Source organism: Phaenicophaeus curvirostris, chromosome Z (genome assembly GCF_032191515.1).
Source record: "Phaenicophaeus curvirostris isolate KB17595 chromosome Z, BPBGC_Pcur_1.0, whole genome shotgun sequence".
Lineage (NCBI taxonomy): Eukaryota > Metazoa > Chordata > Aves > Cuculiformes > Cuculidae > Phaenicophaeus > Phaenicophaeus curvirostris.
Window position 1 is genome coordinate 41,110,491 of NC_091431.1, and position 17,935 is coordinate 41,128,425.

Here is a 17,935-nt window from a genome sequence, read left to right on the forward strand (position 1 = left end):
ATCTTACAATATTATTAAATAAATTCAGTCAGTGCATCCAAAGCCCTAAAGAGGTTCATGATGAACAAACAAGCTGACAGCAAGAACAATAGTGGAACCCAAAACCTGCAACTCCACTGTGGTTGAAGACTCTGTACCAGCTATTTAAAAAGAAAAAAAAAAAAGAAAGAAAGATGAGAAGAAGCAAGTTTAAACAGAAATCAGGAAGAAAAACTGACAACTAATAATTCTAAGATGCAAGGAAACATGCTATATATAATCACAGTAGATCATACATACAGAGGACTCACACTTCAATTCCTTTTTTTCCCTGATGTGTTCTAAATGACTAAGAGACGGCCTTTCACCATATGTGAAAAGTAAGACTACTTTATGGACTTCCAAGTAGGTTGAGAGGCCAGCTATTTTTGAACCCACCCTCATGACATTATTAAGTTATAATATTAATGTTTTGATATACATTTTCACTGGTAAGTGCCTTAAAAAATTATAGCTTCCCTATGATTTCAAGTTCCTTTTCTGCTAGTATATCCTTATCCATCATATGTAAATATATTCTTATGCTCCATTTTTTACTTTTTAGTGATTTCATTTATATGTCAATTCATGCTCACTGCAGAAATTTTCAAGATCAAAGTCACACAGGTGTTTCACCGAGTTATGAAGAGTATTTCCAAACTGAAAATTAAAACCACCTAAGTTAACCAACGCAGGTTTTGTTGGTGAGTGTACTGTAGCCAGTGTAATATCATTCTTTGATCAAGAAATTGATCCAAATGCATTCTGGAGCTAAGTGTAGGATTTTAAACAAAAACATTTCCCTCTATGTATTTCAGAATTCCTGGCTTTTAAACTTATAAGCATACATAGATGATAGAAACTTCCTACAATGAAATCAATGCTAACTGTAACTTCAGTACTACATTGATGTTTGATAACAGTGCATTTTTTTAGTGCTACTAATACTAGGATTTGATCTTTTCTCTTTGATTTTCTTTGGTGTCAAATCTAAGGGGTCTTTTATTAGTAAAGCCATTTTCTCAGCTTAGATGTTGCCATCAGAGTTATTCCTGTGGGATATGCTTAGATGCTACCAACCAACTAGAATGGGAATCCATGATTAATTCCTGAAAACAAATCTAAAATACATTTTGTTGGACCAGTGCAATTGCTACCCACTAGAAAAAAAAAAAACACAACAAACTTAAAATTCTACTAACAAGAGCTTAAAGTACCTAGGTCTTTTAAATCAGCAGCAATTGTTGCATTATCTACCAACTTCATACCATTATACAAATATATATTACATCTACTGGGTTGCGTAGAGTTCTAAAATATCTCCCTTATAAGCCTTTTCGCTTTATTTCACAACACAGAGTACTCACTCGTAAGAAAATATTCTTCATTTTTAGTCTCAGCATACAAACACTTTTTAGCACTACAACCTTTGGTATTTTTAAGATGTATAAAGACAAAGGTATTTTTTAATTTAAAAGGTCATATTTAATTACACTCAAAGATGCTGTGGTGATACACAGACTCTGACAACACACTAGTAATAAGGTCTTTACATCCCCAAAAGTTATGACACTAGCTGATCCTGGAATTGACAAAAAACGATAAATGGTCCTAACAAATACATATGACCAAGTCAACGCCTAAAATAATTCTCATAATTGCCATGGTAATTTACACACTCTGTTGTTACTTTTTGTAATATAATAAAACTTAATGGCCCCAAGACAGACCAAAGTCTGATGCTAGCTCTGTAGCTATGTACAGCTAGATTTCAGTCTTGCACAGGCGCAGACCTCGTGGCAGATGCCATGGTTCCCATTAGTTATGGAAAATTTTAAGCTTTACTGTACTTTATACAATAGTAATAATGTTGTGATAGGCCTGGCTGGGATGGAGTTAATTGTCTTCTAGCAGCTCCCATGGTGTGGTGCTATAGACTTGTGACTAAAACAGCTTTGCTAACACACCATCTATTGCTGAGCATCAAGACCTTTTCTGTTTCCCACTCTGACCCTCTCAGTGAGTAAGCTGGGGTGCACAAGAAGTAGGGAGTGACAGATGACCTGAACTGACCTAAGAGACATTTCATACCATTTTAAACTGCTGGTCAACAATAAAATCTGAGGGCGGTGGGCAACTGTTCATGCAGGTGGCCACCCTTAGACTGGCTGGGCATTGGCCTACATCCCTTGGGTGGTTCCTCCTTCCCCTTCCCCATCTCTTTCATTCATTTATTTAACAGCCCTGCCCCCCAACATATAAATTTTCTTGCTTTTGCTCCCCAGTCTTACTGGGGGCAGGGAGTAAGCAAGAAACTAAGTGGTGTTTAGCCACTGGCTAGGGTCAACCAAGCACACATGTATAGAACAAGTATAACACAAAGAACAAATCCATACATAGCATTTTGTGTGTAGTTCAATATGAAAATGTCTTTAGACATAAGTAACGTGTTCTTAGAAACTCACTTGTTTTGTAGATTAAGATGGCGTGAGGATATGACCAGAGTATTGCACCAAAAATGAAACGTGAAATCTTTTCTGAAACAAAGTTTGTTTCTTAAAGAATCAAAAGTACTGTGAAGGTGTTGCAGCTGTTTGTGGAAAGAAAAATCTAAATTTCACAGAACTGAATGCTGAGTTTAAAGAACTTCTCTAATTTTGTGTTCGAAGAATTATACCTGGCCTAAAGTTAGAGCAGATCTTATCACTGTAAAAGGCTGAGAGACAATTACCACCCCAAACAGCTCACGATCAACAAGACAAAACAGAATGAATGGGGTTTTATTTTTTGATTGTTTTCAAAACAAACCATATTTAAACCAAGATGCAGCAATGGACTTATTCTGGCCCAAATACAAGGTAGATGATATTTCTGTAGAGAAGTACACAATGCATACTGAAGAGTACACTCGCTTTAAAATTCTCTTTCCGGTTAAAAACTAATGTTTTGTATTGCTGGTCATATTTTGCTCTATCTCTTTTCTAGTCCTTTCTTGATAACTGTTCAGCTATCATACTTTTATTTATGCCTTAAACCTTAGTCTTAAAAATCTGTTTGCTTTCATAGCATTCTTCACAACATGGCTTTAAGTAGAATGAAGTCACTGTTTGCATCAGCTGAGCACCTCTTTTATAAAACATACAGAAGATACTGATGTGAGGGACATTTGGTCATATATAATATTACAGCTTCACAGTTATCTGATCTTTCCAGTATATTAAACTGTAAAAAACTTGAGATGTATACTAAATGTTTTCAGAGTGATGATTTTCTTTTTAAGTATCAGCAAACACTGCATAATTTGCATTGTACTGTTGCTAAATTTCAACACAATTACCATGACCTATAACAGGGGAGAATAATAGTTTTGGTTATAGCTGAGAATGAGTTGAAATACGTGTAATCAGAGCGGGATGACAGGCAGAATAACTCTGTCAAAATATACTAGTTTCTAAAATTATATTTATGTGAAATGAGCAATAATAATAATTTAAAGTCCTATTTAATTCAGCATTTAAGTCCTACCTCATTTATATTATTTTTTTCCTTGCTGTAAATTCATTGGTTTCAACAGTATTACCTCTGATTTACACAGGTGCTAGGAAAACTAGCATAATCCCTTTAAAACATCATATATTACAGTTATTTACACTAAGGAACAAAAAAAATAAAAAAAGGCATTGATAGAGATTAGAGCTTCACACATGTGTAGTAAGAAATGCCTGGGATCTCAAAGAGTTTATTATCTGAACAGTTAGGGCATAGAAAGTCAGCAGTTATACCAGACATAGCAAACAAAGAATATTCAGAGCTGACCAAGAAATACTGAGGTGAAACAACACTCCAAAGGTCGCATAGCAGGTCAGTGACCAAGATGTGAAGAGCACCAATATTTTCTGATACTCAGCTCAGTGTCGGAGTTTCTGCTATCCTTCTGCAGAAAAACATGCTAAGCATAAGAACTATAAACCAGATGCCCTGTGTAAGGCCATTGCACTGCTGAAACAAATGTGTTTGAAACCTAATTTAAGAGGTGAGCTCTGGCACTCCTTATATTCTTAAAAAAAAAAAAAATCCATAAATCTTATCAGCTCTGTATTCTTAAACTACTGTCACTCGTTTTTTTGCAATTCCACCCTCCTAGAGCTCTTTGCACCCCTCTCTAGATCTTCTAGCACGTCTGGTGGGGAACATCCTTAACTCCTATCTTTCAAAATTACTGTGGAGCCTTCACAAAGCTCTGTATATGGGTGCTTTCTGTTCTCTCTGCTTCAGCTTGCTTTCTTAGTAATCTGATCAACATACATTGAAAAATTATTTCTACATGAACTCTTAAGTAAATCGTTATTGGAGACTCTTCTCCTCCTTTCCAAGTTCTGTTACTTTTCCTGTCATTTTGCCAATAGTTTCTCAAACTTTTCAAGCCCAGAGCTTTTATTATAAACTTGGTGCTCATATGTCCAGGTCTTCCAGGGAGCCCTTTTTCCAGTCAACATAATTTCTACCTTTTAAACAGTAACTGGCCATTTGCTTTAAACTAGGCATCTTTCTAACTATCTCCAGATTATGCACGGGGCTCAGTATCAACTTTAAAGAGCAGCCTCTCCAAGCCATTTAATGGAATCACAGGTGGATCTATACCCTTCCAGGGAGTGCATTGCAGAGGCTCCAAACAGCTCCCAGATGAGCCTGATTCAGTCTCATTATCTCAAAAACTGAGATTTTTTTTTTCCTGAGGCAGAAAAGAAAGCTATTTGCAAGTTAGTGAAAATAGTTTCTAGTTCTGCTCTAGTCTGTGAGATCTGTTCACACATTACCTACTATTAGAGTCGTGGTCTAGGAGAATGGTTCCTAGGCACTGTAAGAAAAATGAAAGTAGCACTAATATCAAAAAAATCTTCTGCATGAGTCAGCCATGCATCTATGTAACTTTGCATGAGACACATGTGCAGCTACCAAAACCTGAGCAGTTTAAACAAATTTCTCTAAACTCTTAATACAGAGAGATATACATATATATAAACCAAACATATTTTAAGCTACATCTGTTATCATAGTCAAAATGCAAAATGAAGTGCTATCCTTCTAAAGGAAACGCTTGTAAAAATCTTCCTATTTATTCTCCATTTTTAGTAGTCAAGACTTTATCCACTAAGACATCTATATCATATGCTGTTCCTGGCACACAATATGCATCACTGACTATATGCCTTCAGTAAACTGTAAGAGTTCAGCTAGTCACTTAATTCATTAAAATTCACAGGGCCTATTATTCTGTTTACAATCTAATAGATATTCACTGTCACTATTCAGGCCTCTGATTCAATTTGCCTAAATCCCAGATGCAGAGTAATCCTGATGGAGATTAGCTTAATTTATCACCAATTCCTTCTCAGAACCAAGAAAGGTTGGTATTTCATAATAAAAGCTGTGTTGCTCCTTTTTTCCTAAAGCAGTATGCATAGTGAAAAAGAAGCAACAAATTCCTGATTTTTTAGGTGGTGAGATTTTTTTCAGTTGTACAAATATTTCTTTACATATAAGACATCTTCTCTTAATGCTGCGTATTCTGCAGATAAGAATACTGATTGGAACACATCCCGGTAATCAAATGTTCTGCTGATTCTGACTGAACACAGACTGGCAGACTCATCATCTACTTCACACAATACAAAATGATCACTCTGGTTATAGCTTTTTAGGTAAAGTGTTGACAGTTTGGAATGTAATAAACGAAATATACTTATTCTTTGGCTTTTAAGTATTTCCAGTGGGGAATATTTTCTAGTAGCTTGAAGTCATATTAAAGTTGTCCATTTTCAAATAAAAACTGACAGTGGTGATTTACATAAATGACACTATCTGCTGTCATTTGCAAAATGGGCAAGTGACCTGCTGAAGAAACCTCTGTTTGGTTAAACAACACTGCCAAGATAGCATGGTTCACACACCACTGTATAAACTTCTGAATATAAATTATTTTCACCCCCACAGCAAACTATATTTCAATAAAAGCTAGTCTATTTTTCCCAAATACAATATTTATAATGGATTACTATGCTTGGCATTTTTAGACGAAGAAACAAACGACCATTCAAATGGCATTCTGCATCTGATATAGTAACCCATATAAAAAGCATGTTCCATACTCCCTGGGCTTGGAAAAAGTTGGGGAAGTTGTACTGAATCCATGGTGTTTGAGATACAATCATCAGTAGAAATGTTCTATGAAGAATATATCTTATTTTCTCACCATAACTGGAGAATTCTGAGAGTCCCCTGCAAGGATACACTTCTAACCAAACAACATTGTAGCTGGAGGTACAGGCAGTAGCAGCGCACATGTGTTGATCTTTTATTAGAAGGAAGTTGATAAAAAACAACAGATTATTTCCTAAATAGTTGAGCTTCCCAACACAACTACTAATTATCTCTAATTTTATTTTATTTTTTTTTCTGAGATGAAGAGAAAATAGGATGTCTTCCGCATACAGAATACATGGCCATTCTGAGATCACGTTTCTGGGCAATGCTCTGTCTTCCCCAGCAAAAAACAATTCAAGTGAAAAAGACAATGATAGTAAATATCAGGAATTTGCCAAATGACAGGATTTTTTACCATGAAAATGGTGAATCATTAATTAGTTTATTCTTCTTAACACAAAGAAGTTTCCTATGACATTTTCAATTAGCACTACCACTAAAGGGCAGTTCCAGCATCTCTCACCTGCAACCATGTAAACCCGCCCCTGCTCTGACCCTCTGTGCTCTGGTTTTCAAAAGGTTAACTACATTTGCTCACAACTGACCCATATAATGTTTGTGATGACGTTTCATAAATGGACGAGGAAGAAAGTTTCACAGGCACAGAAATGAGCAGTGAGGGCCATGGAGGGGTGAAAGGTTTTAATAGCAGTGTTAACTTATCTTAAACTGCATATTAAACTACAGCCCAGGATGACAGTAAGAATGCCATGGAAAAACTGATGCCAGGATTCAAAGTAAATGGCTGAAAGGTAAGAGCCACTGACATATATTGGAATATAAGGTAAGCTGACTGAACAGCAAATGACTGGCAAAACATCGCTCAGCCAAGCACAAGTGGAATAAGGCCTCTGACACGTGTCTGCATGTAGCTGTATGTCAAAAAACAAAGTAAGGGGGAAAAGCACCTAGCTTAAGCCATGCACTAAGTAGCAGAAATAAGGCAGATGTCTTAAGAGAGTGAGTGTTAGTGAATCCCAAGTAGAACCACTAAGCTTGCCAAATAAACTGCCATGGGTCTTGATTTTGGCAGTTAATTCTATCAGATGGTTATACTGGGCACTGATCAAGAACAATGCCAGAACAGACCAGATGTGAACTGTGCTTCAGCGGGTATCCTCTGTGGAGGGCACACAAGTCCCAAATCACAAAGGCATTATGGAAGTGAGAAATGCGCTCATCTGACTTTGAAGCATTCAGCCTCCACCACCTATTTATTACAGTCACAGTTGAATACAAGTGCCTTTCAAAATACCTTGCTCAAGATCAGAAAGTTCTGATATTTTCACACTCAGGCAGATGTTGTCACCAAAGATTAATTTATAAAAATGAGTTTTGCTCATTTACAAGTTGAATGGGGCAAACAACAAGCACCGAGTCTTGATCTTACAAGGGTACATAACACCTATACACAGTCAAACCCTAGGCAAGCTAAAAAAAGTACAGTAAAACAGAATTCCTGCAGAATTAGGCAGGATTTTGGATAGTTTCATCAAAAACAGTATGTAGTACTCTATTTTCAATAGACATTCAGTCAAGTAACCTAATGGCAGTTTCTTAACTTTATCCAATGGACATTTATCTGCATACTCCTGTGCTTTAATACTTTAGTATTAGAATTTTATATCAGGTTTTCATTACTGTAGCCAGAAATTACATCAGACTAACTGACCTAAAAATACCTATCTTGACAGCCTTTTCTGAATATTGACTCAGTATTATCATTCTTTTAGACTACTCCTGTATTTGTGGCAGTGTTATATTATAGCACATAAACAATTAGTTCCAATTCTTACTTAAAATGTGGATCAGTAAAAGTAAAATCCCCTAACCAACCCTGTAAAGTTGTAAGCTATATGAGTTCTCAATTTAAAAATACTACTTGTTTCTAGAAATTGTTTAAAATCCTCTGATGGCTACTAATAGACTAGGGATGTTTCATCAGCTTCATACACTTCCTTCCAGATACAAATCAGAAATACTCATACAAGACTTCTATCTTTGCACAGCCACAGAGTTGTTTTCTCTAATAATGGGTCGTATCCACCCTGTAACAGCTATCTTATTACTACTACATTTTTAAATCCTGCCCCTCCTTTACTATTCTTGGCCTCGCTACTCAAAAATTTCATTTGATATCTTTAGCCTCTTCTCCATCCTCCATACTCTATTGCTGCTCATAGTTTCAAGTTATTATCTATAATTGACTTGCTGTTTCCTTTATATTGCCTTTTAATTTCTAAGTATAGTGCTTTTTTTCCTATCAAACTGACACAGATATTTATAAGAAGCCACTCTCTAAATATGAAATCATGGGGGTTTTGTTTCTTCAGAAACTAATACAGTGCAGAAGTTCTATTCATATTTTCTACTAGTCTATATCTTTCTCATAACAGCTTTGGAGAAATAAGTTGCTCTGAAGCATTCTATTTAGGTGTCCAGTTGGCTCCCACTAAATGTAATTTAGGATACAACACCTGATCCCTATACCACACTCCAAAAAGAATAAGTCTGATAATGACTTACAACGTATTAGACACAGTAACTTTAGTTTGTAATTATTTCCTCCAAAATTTTTAGAAACTATTATTAGATCTTAAAATCAAGCAATTTTAGTTAGTTGCATAAGTGTCCCAAACTGGGCTCCCCATAGCAATTCAATACTTTACTGTATATTATAAATATACATGCTTGTGCAGTAACACAACACATCCTCCAATTTTATTCAGTGGTGTATATCGGACTCCTACCAGAAATCTCTCCCCCAAGTTTTGGAACTTAGTATTCACAGAATCATAGAATGCTTTGGGTTGAAAGCAACCTTCCACCCCCATGCTATGGGAAGGGACACTTTCCACTAGGTCAGGTTGCTCAAAGCCTCATCCAACCTGGCTTTGAAAACCTCCATGGATAGGGCATCCATGACTTCCCTGGGGCATCCATGACATCCCTGGGGCCTCACCACCCTCACTGTAAAAAAATTCTTCCTAATATCAAATCTAAATCTATCCTCTGGATCCAAGATCCTGTGGTTCTGAGTTATGAATAACACTAAAGCAAATAACAGTGTCTGTTATAAACTGAAAGATCCACAATCTCTTCTCTGAAGTTGCTCATCCTACTATTAGCTGTAGCTATTAATTAGCAATGCTGAAATGATTTAATCATTGTATGTTAAAAAAAGAACTATGTAATGTCACAAGAGACATAGATTGGATAGAAAAAGTAACTGCATTCAATTGATTAATGACAAGATTACTCTTACACTTAGAAAAAAAATAAGGCTTGTGAACTCATCAGAATAGCAAAGATAAGAGGATCATACAAATATGTTAAACAGGTTAAACAAGAGACAGTTTAAACTTGATTAAACTTGTTCTCTAGAAGAAAAACTTATTTGAGTTACTGAAACTTGAGTGAGAACATGGGTCAGGGGAAAACTGACAGCTGCCTGGGAGGAGAGAGGCGGAATGAGACAGACCAGACTTCAAAGGAAGAGCTGGTGCAGGAAGGAATACTACTACTTCTTGTGCCACCTCGATCTTCCTGTGCAGGTTATAGCATCAGATGCATAGAGGGATTTTATCAAAATTTTCTTAATATACCGCAGAATTCCACTGAAATGCAAGGATTTTCAATTGTATCTTTTACAGTGGTATACCGCAAATAAAATCTGATTTCTGAAAACTTTTTTCGCCACAAATATTTAGTACCTAACTAAAGAAAGCAGCCTATTGAGGAACTCTCTGTCTTCAATATTTTACTTATAGACAGCATCTTTAGTTTCAAAAGATCTTTCTACAGAGGAACAGTTGTCAGCAAAAATGTTACTTGAAATATGAACATATATTTTTTTTTTCCAGAGGAGAAACTACATATTTAGCTTCAGTAGCTAAATATTGCTGTTATTTATAGATAAATTACTCATTCACACTCTTTTCACATACAGTACTACCATATAAATGCTAGTGGGTATTCATGGTAACTAACAGAGAAGTTTATTCAACAACTAATGAAGTATAATAATACTAATAGGTGATTTTGCGCATTACAGCTACTTTTGAGAACAGAATGTCTTATTTTCTCAAATTTTAATTTTTAACAAACTTTTCATTATGCAATTATATTGATAGCATGAACACTTGTTTATCTCTGTTGTCTATATTTACTACTGCAGTCTATTAAATTAAGACATTCCAAAATTCAGAGGAGCTTGACTGGACATTGAATTGCATCTGTCTGCCATCTATGTCATAGGAGTATTTAATCTAAAAAAGTAGATATTACATCAGATCAATTCAGTTTTTCCCATATTCAACCAAAAATAAGCATGCAGCTATAGAAAGAACACTAATTTCTTCTTGTTAGCATTTTGTGTTAAAAGAAAGCACATATTCCCCATGAAAAACAACAGTTTGGTCAAGAATAGGCAAGATACTTCTGAATCATGGGACACAGTGATCAGATTTATACCACTTTCCTAAGCATTGTAAAACAAGGCAAATAGAGGATAGCCTTTATTTTAACCACACACTTAAAAAATAAAATAACTATTGTTTTCTAAATAACAGGCACTTTTTTTTCCCCCTGAAAATCAAGCCTCATTTTCACCCTTGGTACTTAAGCTTAGACATTCTTTGAACTACCATTTTAGAAGTGCAATCAAAACTGGTTAGTCTTTTTTCATAACAAAGTTTATGTGAATTTAGCTACTGAACCGAATGTGGGGTGGTTATCTGATGAAGGCAGAAAGAAGGTAAAATGCACAAGTACTTAAGCTACTAAATTTCCATCCACAGTAGAAAATTATTCATGAAGAGATAACATATGCCTTTTTTTCCACCAGTGCATCAAAACACCACCACTTTTTACTTACTGTGCTATCAGACTTGCTCAAACATATCTGAAAGTATCTCAGCTCTGCAGAAATCCAAGAGTAGTAGAGAACTGGAGCTGTTTCATGGGTTAGTAAGACAGAATCTTGTCTGAAAGTACATATACTGTAGGTATCTGCTACATTCAAGACAGATATACACTGAATAGGCATTATAGTTCTTTGTTAGGTAATGGATATTTCAGAAAACCAAATAATACCTATATTTCAAATATTAAGTTTCAAAACCCTCGTTACTCCATTCTGCAGAACTTTACATTGAAGTAGGATGACAAAGCAATCTGTGTATCACCACAGACACTATTACTGCCTCATGCGCTGTAGCAGACTGAAGTATTTAATGAAAACAAGAAAAGAATATTCTACACACTACCTATAAAACTGCTTTAAATTCTGCAATATAGAGGTTTCTTGATTTTAATATTTTTGCTATAAAAACTAATGCATGTGGAAAATTAGGTCATCCACACTAATCAATAGATGTAAATTATTTTCTTAAATGTGTTAGGAATTTTTTTTCTGCAGAGTAAACTGCTATTCAACTAAGCCCTTTTTCTCAGGAACACCTACACTGGCAACCATATACACAAAGATTGCCACCAAAAATTATATGTCTATGGAAGTCTAGGAAAGAGACCTCGAGCCATTGACCAGTTCAGAGTTTACACCAGACCAGTGAAGGAACTTCAAAGATTGTTCCAGGAAAGGGAACCTGCCAAAGATTAGCTTCATTTAATCTCTTATGTTTTGCTTTCACTCAAGAATACCTTTATTAAGGTGACACTTAAAAGAAAATCAATACTCAAACCTTCACAAATGTCATGAACTCTTCTACTTTGTCACTGGTGAGCGGTAGCTTCTTCTGTAAAGTTTCCAAAGTTTGCTCATTCTGTTTAGCCAAGCGATGTAGTTGTTGAGATGCAGTAGTCTCAAGTTCAGCCATGGCACATTGAGTCTCAATCATTTTGCTCTCTAGTTTGGTAAGTTTGAGATCCTGAAATGCATCCGCAGAGAAACAATGGTGACAAACAGGTATTATAGAATCATAGAATGCCAGGTTAGAAAACACCTCAAGAATCATCTGATCCAACCTTTTTAGATTATATATAGCTTAAATGAGACGGCCAAGACCCCCATAAAGCTGAGCCTTAAAAGCGTCCAGTATAGAGGAATCTACCACTTTACCAGGAAGATTATTCCAATGTTTAACTGTTTTCATGGTGAAAAACCTTACCATGTTTGAGAGGTACGGTAGACCACAAACAAACTAACCTCTCACACAACGGTTAACATCAGAGATCATTACACTTGCAAATCATAAAACGTAATTTAATTTTCAATCAGTACATCCAAGTTTCAGCATCTAAATTTCAGCCATGTGCCTGAACTAAATCAGAGAAACATTTTGATTAATATTTTTTCCCTTTTCTGTTTAAAAGTCTAAGTTGATGACCTTGTAACTTTTCATTTTAAAGTGAGGTATGAAAAGATTCCACAGTGAAGCCATCACAACTCCAACATACCTTTTTCTCCATCTTGTCTTTAGTCTGGTCATACAACAGTTCATACTGAGACTTCTCTTTTGTAGCTACATTAAGTCTTTGTTTCAGTGATTCAATGGAAGATTTTTTGTTTGAACAGTCTTCAGCCAGTACCTTTATATGAAATAATGAAAGGCCAAGAGCAACTGATTATTTATTGATCATATATATAAAAAAACTAAAAATAAAAATAAAATAAAAAATAAGCTGACCTATATTGCATAAACATACCTGTATTATATAATTCTATCAAAGCATCTGTTTCTGAATTCTGTCTTTAAAAAATTTCTACCACTGATTCAGTAGAGATCACTTTGCAAGCAATCTTGTTACATAAAGTCTTGACTTATGTGAAGTGTAAAGAAAACCTCTTCACTTGCAGAGCAGTAGCACATACTGTTACAGACAGTGTGTGTAAAAGGGAGCAAAACACAATTTCCACTCATTTCTTCAATCAGAAGTAAAAACATAAATTAAAACTCAGCTGAGAAAATGATAACTGCCTACAAGTTAATAGTCTGTAAAGTGTATTGAATAATTATTATAATTTTGCCATACAATGCAAACACTGATTTTGGGTAAAATGAGATGGACCAATGCTCCTAGAAAATCATTCAGCTCTCCTAACCGTATTAAACACAAAGTTTTCCTGACAAAGTTTAGTAACATGAAATTTCTTTGATCATCTGCTGAAGATAATGTAAAATGTATCAAGCTGATTTTCCACATGGAATAATCAAATTAATGCATGGAATTTGATTCTCTGGAATCTGAGAAATGCCGTGCTTAAAATGAAAGAACAGGATTGAAGTACATCGTTCAAGTCTAAATCTTTCATCTAAATGAAAACCCAGGTATTTCTCTCATTTTATACTCCAGCTCCCTTGCTTACTTATGCTCTCCCTCTTTAGCTGCAGATATCTGAATAACACCTTTGGCATGGAGGGTAAAAGGGTAGCTCTCCCTAGAGCTGAACGTGCTGTATGACTGCAAGCAGAGACAGTGCCTATGGTATTCAGCAAGCATCCGCATTCTAGGAAAGCAAAATTCTATTTTGGAGTCATATGCTGCATAACCTCACAGACAACGAAGTATCAAAATCATTTTCTGGAATTAAAGACCAAAGTGCAATTAATCAGTTGAATAATATAGAAATGTGACAAAACATAGACAAGCTGTCCTAGCTTCAGTGAAATCATTCTAGAATTTTGCAGGAGAAAATAATTTGCTACAGAAATTAAGCTCTAGTTACACAGAGAAAATTACATTAAGCTAAGAACTGTGTATCATTCACAACACTGCAGTAGACAACATATTAACATATTAAAGCATTTGACTGTTACAGCCAGGAAAGGTGCACGGATTTCATTAGCATATGTCCTGTGAAATCACCCTTTCAGGTCTACTGTATTTTATGAACTTAGAGTGGATAAAAGTAAATCTCACTACTTACAGTTTATTCTGGCAATTCACTGTTCTGAATACCTTAATATTTAATTACACTTCTTATGAACATACATTAAATTAAGCCGAGTCCATCCAAGCTATCACCACATACTGATTTCATGAAAATTACAGCAGAGGGAATTACATCCTTAAATTAACTGTATGTTGTTTGCTTAAAGCAATATATTGATTTCGTGTGTATAGTCTGTTGAAATAACTTATGTAAATCCATGAGCTTTTGCTTTTCCTAAACCTATCAATAGCAAGAAAGAAGTACCTTTCTCTCAAGACTTTCTAATGTTTCATTAGAGGTTTTCTCATTTTCTTGATTTACTTTTAGACGAGATCTTAAGTCTTCTATCAAGTGTCTTTTCATACTAAGGTCCCTCTCCAGCTGAGAAATCCTAGAAAGGAGGAAGTTAACACCACATGTCACTGTTAGAAAATACTGTTAACATGCAAGTATTTTACACAACTGAGAAGTATAAGTGCAGTAGACAAACCATCATTCCTGTAGTTTTAGAATTTTTTTTTAAAGCTGATGCAATTCTTACAATTTACCCTCTTCTCAATGATTTACCCTCTTCTCAATGACTTCCAGTCACTTATTAAAGAGACCTGTTTCTAAATATGCAATTGCTTTGTCATTGCTCTTTGCTATGGTTAATACTCTAACTTGTCTGATCTGAAATAATAATTCTTCCTAAGCTATTATCAAAAAAAAAAAGGCAAACCCACTGTTGAAAACACAAAATTTAATTAATTAAATTTATTTGAGGTCTGAAGCAGGTATTATTCACACAGTATTTTGTACAAAATTATTTTAAAAAATAAATGAAATGAGAATTCTCCTTTCATCCAACTCAGTAATACACAGAAATACGTAATAAATCTCTATCCCTATAATATGTTAGTATGCTAATAATTCTTAAAAACTACAAAAGCTAGAAATAACACCTGCATTTTTCAGAAAACTCTCAAAACAAGAAACTCTCATGTACTACAATCTCTGTTCAATAAGAAAATTATGCCTTGTACAATGCCTCCACCCTTATGATACTAATTAATATTTTAAATAAAATGTAAGCAAAACCTGAATACATTCAGACTTCTGGATTTTAATTTTTTTTTTTAATGAAAGCAAAATGAATGATGGTAATAAGTTCAGGAATAAAAAGATGCTGATACCATGCCAACACCATATTAAAGACCCAGAAAATTGTGCATCTTAAAATTTCACATTTACACTGTTAACATTGTTTTGGTAATATATAATGTACAAAATTTAACAGTTTTAAGAGTTTTCTATTTTTTAACTGAACTGATTTCACATAGGGAAATCGCATTCTTTCTACAAATAAAAAAATTAGAATGGCTAGAGGAGTTAAATTCTGGGATATGCAAAAACTTCACAGATGTACTAATAGGTTATGTTTATATCATAATATAATCGAAGAACAGTAGTATATCAGTTAAAGTAGGCACAATAAAAATCCCAGCTGCATACTTCACAACAATACATGTGAATTTCAAATGAGTAGTAAACCTTAATCAATTCAAACAGAAACAAATAAAACTGTCCTTTTGAACTTTTTATGAATATAGGACTGGGTATTTAATCTTGTTTAAGCATCTGAACCTTGACATGTCTCTTAGCCCCTAGGCAAAGAATTACTGTATTTGAAAGACTGTGTTTAACAGTGCTGAGGAATTAATTTACACTTAAATCAAAGATAAAATAGTCTACTCTAGGGTCTGGATATTCTTACTGCAATATAGATACTGTACCAGCTAATCACTCATCAGTTTAAACAAAACAGAATTTAGCATATCCTGCTCTAATATCTAAAAGAAACCCTCTGTAACAGTCTGCAAGATTTCAGTAAAATGAAGAATAAAACGTTTTCTTGAAAATCTAAGAATGGTTAATGTTCTAACAATTATATAGCTGCCACTGGGTGGCACCAAACACAATGGATAGAACAGTGGACATGCTTTGCTTGTAGCACTCGAACCTGCTCTTCTTTTTCCTGGACTTCGTTTTTTAGTGATTTAATGGTAGTCGACTGCTTGGTGATTTCATTTTTCACATTCTACATAGAAAAATAATAAAATATCAATAAATCAGGCTTGAATATTATCAAAGTTAACAGTAATTTTCTGTGAAATAATGTGCTGCATAAACTTCCACAGATGTTATTAATGTTCTTCAAACATGAATTGGTACAATAGAGGCAATTCTTTCTTTCTACATATAAACAAAAGTACATTCTTTGGAAAATATAACCCATATCAGTATTTTTCCATTGCTCAAATAATGTATGATTAATAGATGCTCCCTAGGACACCTGCAAGCCCTGTGTACCTATCAGGACCACATTTTCTCTTGCATAGAATGGTCAGCTGAAAACTTAACAGAAGATAAGAGAAATAAAATTGCATCTTCATTTGAATTACATCCTTAAATAGTACAGTTCTAAAGCACATGGGGCCTATATCTATAGAGCAACAATTTCCAATAATTCTTTTCATCTTGTGCATTAAGAAATACAAGACAATCTATAAAACCAGTTGGTTTTGTGTCCCTTGAAACTCAAAGCACAAGACAAAGAAATTACCATTTGGCCATACCAATTCAAATCCTACATTTCACTAACAAAAAAGTATGATCCTAACTTTCAGACACGTGTAATTCTAGTGAAGAATTATACAGTTCTCAGCCTTTCCTCACTGTATACAGTAAAAAGTTTGAAAAAGTCTCAGTTCCTCCGAGCAAACAGATAATCTGCCTGATATAAATACATAGCAATCAAATCCCTCTACAGCAATAAAAATATGAAATTTAACCACCCTAGCAATATATGCATATGCATTGAATGCCATGGCTGAAACTAGCAGATCAAACGTATCACATAGAGAGATTTCAGAAATACAAAAGGTGTTGCCAAAACATACATGTGTGTGAAGTGTAAGCATAGCATATATATGTGCATATACATATATATTCAGGTTCAGCCACTGTAATAAAGCTTTTTACTCATTGTGTATAAAAAAATGAGCAAACAGATCAGACGTGCTGTAATCAAAGATACTTCAGAGAATTTCTTTGCTCAGTGCAGACTTGTAGCACCTATTAACATTAATAGGAGTATTGTACATAACTCTGTGCACCTCAAGGGGAGTATATATTCTTTTGTGCATAGTTAGTTGTAAAACATTGTTCTTAATAACTTGACTATTTACTAATCTATTTACTAGCATTATAATGTGAAGTATAACCAAAAAATTGTTAAAACTACATATGTTAGCAGAGTATTCCTGAGACCATTTTGTTGAGCTTGAGCTTCATCAGCATGAAGCACACCACCCAGTTAAATCGTTTACAAAACCACATATGAAATTGAATACTTAGGTGGGCCTTTGTACATGGTCAGAGGCAAAGACATGTGTTTACAAAAGTTCGCTTCCAAACTCAGTACCAACACCTAATCCATTTCTTCCTATTGGCAAAGATACAAGGGGTCACTATGTACAACACAAACTAACACTGCAAAATAAGTCTGAGAATAAAACACTAACTAACAAAACCAGGTACTTTGAAATTTAGAGCTATAAGGAAAGCTTTTGCTTCCTTCAAACTCAGAAATTTAGGAGAGTGACTTTGTATCTTGTTTTTAAGCATGGTAGATAGCCAGGAACAATAGCTGACAACTTTTTCCAATTTCTTCTGCTAAAAATGACTTCCAGGACTTGAATTATTGAAAAATTATAC

At 34.7% G+C, this 17,935-nt stretch overlaps 1 protein-coding gene across 1 annotated transcript in view; it reads right to left on the minus strand.

Moving 5' to 3' along the window:
- Window positions 1-17,935, minus strand: part of CNTLN (centlein) — a 194,554-nt gene that overhangs the window by 13,053 nt on the left and 163,566 nt on the right. Inside the window, 4 exon segments of the mRNA XM_069880520.1 lie at window positions 11,985-12,170; window positions 12,700-12,831; window positions 14,441-14,567; window positions 16,159-16,256. Coding sequence (XP_069736621.1) covers window positions 11,985-12,170; window positions 12,700-12,831; window positions 14,441-14,567; window positions 16,159-16,256 — 543 coding nt within the window.